Here is a 4,277-nt window from a genome sequence, read left to right on the forward strand (position 1 = left end):
TCACAATCCGACTGAAAAACTTCCCTAAATGCACTCGCCTTACCCCGAAATTTGTGTGTCCCAAGTTCAAATTTCGCCACGCCTTAAACAGACACGATACTGCCTATTTTTGCTGTGAAATCGAACAGAATCGCACATCATTTCCGAAAGAAAACAAACCTTAATTTTGAGATCGTTTGGAGGTGTGGTTGGGAGGTGTGACGATTTCAGCCAATAAAAGGAAATCAGGTCACCATTAGCATGTATTATGTAGATAAGCGCAGCTGCTGTATGACTCAGCGTTTGGGGAATCCCCCTATGTGTTTACCTACTAATTGGTCACAGCCGTAGAGAAGATTTCAGATATGAAATAAGAACAATAAAAACATGAGTTTTGATAACAATCAATCAATATAATGATAAAATAATATTTCTCTCACTGTAAAGTGTCAATATTAATACAGTTAAAGATTTATGACAAGTGCATCAATGCTTTAGACTAGAGTTGACAAGATCAATGACAATGCCATCATCATATCTGTTTATCAACATTTTAGAAATGGGGACTATTTAGGCAGTAGCAAAGTGCCAAAAAGTTTAAATTGGTCATCTTGATCTTAAGTACAGTACCTCTCTATTATTCAGGGCACCCTTAGGACTGGCAAGTGCTGTCCTTACTTGAGAGGTGCCTGATTAAAAAGGTCAAATGTAATGGAAACAACCACTTTGTGAACAAAACTAGTGTCCTTGATGGAGAGGTTATCCTCAATAGAGAGGTGTCCACTAAGGGAGGTGTCCACTGTAGTTCAAACTGGGTCATGTTTAATATATATGAATATATTCGGCGTACAAGCATGATCGAAGATTTCGATGTACTTCGAGATGTGAGAGACCCGACTAATTTAAACTTCATCTTGCCCACCTTGCTGTCTACAGAGTCCCTTTAAAATGAAAATATGAACACAAGAAGAACAGTCCAGTGGCTGATACAAGATAATTTCAAAGTGATATAGGAACTGAAGTTTTGCTAAGTAGGCCTACTACGGTTATAATCATCAAATAAGGCATCATGGCCCAGGTATTGCAATTTAGTACTGCAATATTGATATTTTTAAAATGTCAATGGCAATGCACTTTTTGTTGTGTGATGTTACTTTTAGCCTCATTCTTACATCTTAGTTCAAATTTGAACTTGAACTGTTTCGAAGTATCATTTTACGTACAGCGCTGCAGGAGTAGTGGTGCGCACAAGTGCAGAATGTGAAAAAAAGTACAAGAATATAAAGCATGGAGGTAAGTCATTTTACCATTCTCACAAAAAATGATTATGTATCAGAAGTCAAGAGTTCAGTTCACGCAGCTGTAGGGTTAAGACTTCAGTAGAAAGCACCAACATTTTGCAAAAAGTCAGATAAGGCCCTGTTCCAATACCAGTAAAGAGAAAGGTAAAAGTGAAGGCCTACTAACCATGCTAACTATCAATACCACATGAAAACATTTTGACAATAATAGAATCCTTATCAATGTTGTTGAGGATTACACAGCAGACTATCACTTTACAGGCCTGTTCTGGGACCAGCCGAATTTCATCGTGCAAGCAATGGAACCGCCTCTTTAAAATGCCAAAGGCCTGCTCAACTCGTGTCCTGGTTCGTGCTTGGGCGGCATTATATCTGGCTTCTTCAGGTGTTGGATTCCGATAAGGTGTCATCAGGTACGGTTCAAGTGCATAACCTTTGTCTCCCAAAAGGAATCCATCATGTGGAGCTGAAATTTTAAATACAATATTGTAAATGTAATAATTTTTTTCAAAATGAATGAATTTTATACTAATTTATTGAATATGAGAATATCAATGTTTTTTTGTCATTTCATACATAACATGGGGTTTCTCGTTTATATATTATATATTTTTCAAATAAGCATGATACTGTTGATCCAGTAGTATGCCTATGTGATAATTTCTTTTCTACTACATGTATGTTAGTTATAAATGTTGATAAAGTTCCAATTAAATTATTTATCTATCTATTAAATTACTTGTTTTTAGTGGGTATCACACATGTCTGAATTACCTTGGTTAGCAAGTTCTCGGCCAATGGACGACACCTTGAATATTCGACTGTCGTGAACACTTCCCGGCCATTTGGCTACAAGGTTTGTGGCAAGGCGATCAGCATCACATATCATCTGCAATACCAAAAAGTGGACATTGAAATCTTATTTCTGGGTTTCTGCCGGGGGGGGGCAACTGCCAAGATTGTCCGAAAAACAACCAAAATTTGCTCTTTCGACCAGGAATTTGGGCTTTGGTTCCCCCTCTTGAATTTTTTTCTGGCAGAAACACTGTACTTTCAAAATTTTTCATACTTAGCAATGATTTTAATTCATACTATGCCAGGAATCAGGATATTCATATTTCAGATGGACATGCAATCTCTTAAACTAGATCAGGCCTCCAATGAGCCAGGCTTTGAAAGTGAACCTGATCTCGTTCCAAGATGACTAAATGAAAAAGCCAGCCAGCCGGTCATCTGGTAATAAATGCAATGCATGTTTATTGTACTTTGGTGTAGGCCTACAGACATTATGTGCACATTTCGTTACTAGGCAGGGCTACCAACTGACTTTTGAAAGTGTTCTATTCACACATGCTTACCTGAACATTGATGCTGTGAATGGATTTGCGACAGACATAAACATCCTCAAATTGAGATGGGGCTTGAATCTTTATCTGTGTGCAGTCCAAAGCACCGATTACGTTAGGGAAACCTAAAATCAAAGTGGAAGAACCATTAGGCAACACACAAACTGACCTGTATTAACTAACTATATCATTCCCCGACTGCGCCCCGCCCTGGTCGACATCCACCTCACTCAGTGAGTTGAGGGCATTTTTATGGATGCAGTATGCAATGCATGGAGGGATGATATTGGTACAAGAAAAGTATAGAACATACTGCATACTCATGATCGAGTATAGGCCAGACCTGACTGACCAACAATCCATACAGCAGTAGTGTAGGCTGTACATGCCATGGATGATGGTCATTGGTGGACACACAAGCACACAACAACAACATGCAACACTACGTACAGTCACAGTCAACAACAGTCTGCACTCGATCAACTCAACTGCACTGGCGCGGATGCGAGTATTCATTAGAATAGATGGCTGCATAGATACCTTCACATGATTATAATTATAAAGTTTCCAGCAATCTAACAGCCGGTTTTCAATTAACAAACAACAGCATTGAACCACGCAGTTTCGCTTCCATGATGACACACGACACATGTCATGCATGTGTGTGATGAAAAAAAAACAGCTGATGAAGTTTGACCTGTCCTTGACCTGTTAAAATATTCACGGTTACCAACAGCGATTTCTTCATTCACCGTTTGCTGATTGGAGAGGTTTGACCTGCTTAATATGCATGTTCACCTATCGATTTTTGTCATTCATTTTGCTGATTGGAGCACTATAAATAGTAGTGGGCGAGGAGCACATGAGATGGGAACTGATACATACCTGCAACTGCAAAGAAGCGCTTCTTAGTTTCTGTGGCTTCGTCGCCCCTCGGAAATTTTATGATTTCGCTCATATATTTGATTATTTCATTCATGGTGGCCTTCACGATACGGCACACGCAACTTTTTGACAGTCCATCTCCATCCCCGACCATTATTTGGAAGGACCCGCAAGCAAGGAAACGGAGACACACGCAAATTTGTAGTATGACAGGCAGTGCATGGCCACGGTCGGTCGGACGCGTCAACTTTGGGCCGAATACCTCAACGAAGACCATTATTGTGTCGGGCAGGAAACGATATCTGTCTTTCACCCCCTTGGCGGAGTACTTCTCCAAGGGGTTTTGATGGTCTACGAGTCGTCTTTCTGGGCCTCGGGCCATCAAATATCGAAGGACAGGCCGGTTGTGCCGGCGAATTTCCGCCATTTTGTGTCCTTCATTCCGACTTAAGTACGGTAGCTACCGTGCTTAAGTTTTTGTGGTACTTAAGTCGGCTAGGCGAGTTAAGATTCTTTGTGAATCAACTTAAGACAAAACTTAAGAAATTCTCATACTTAAGTCACCAAAACAGACTTAAGATTATTTGAGAAACCGGGCCCTGAAAGTGATTTTGAAAAGAACAAACGTAATAATTTCCTGGATTATTTGATTGATTTATTTATTCATTTCGTACGAAGTACAATAGACAATGAGTTAATAGCGTGCATGAACATGTGCATGTGTGAAGTCACAGGCTTTATAACAAGAACATGATTATTGTATAGT

At 39.7% G+C, this 4,277-nt stretch overlaps 1 protein-coding gene across 1 annotated transcript; it reads right to left on the reverse strand.

Annotated features, from left to right (window-relative positions):
• Positions 1–1,450: 1,450 nt before the first annotated feature.
• On the reverse strand, positions 1,451–3,174 carry LOC135501720 (putative nuclease HARBI1). Its single transcript, XM_064793970.1, has 4 exons — positions 3,167–3,174; positions 2,639–2,751; positions 2,055–2,169; positions 1,451–1,746 (listed from the first exon to the last, which is right to left on the reverse strand). The coding sequence occupies exons 3-4, from the start codon at positions 2,167–2,169 to the stop codon at positions 1,451–1,453; spliced, it is 411 nt and encodes a 136-aa protein (XP_064650040.1). The 5' UTR covers positions 2,639–2,751; positions 3,167–3,174.
• Between the last annotated feature and the right edge of the window lie 1,103 nt (positions 3,175–4,277).

Source organism: Lineus longissimus, chromosome 17 (genome assembly GCF_910592395.1).
Source record: "Lineus longissimus chromosome 17, tnLinLong1.2, whole genome shotgun sequence".
Taxonomy (NCBI): Eukaryota; Metazoa; Nemertea; class Pilidiophora; order Heteronemertea; family Lineidae; genus Lineus; species Lineus longissimus.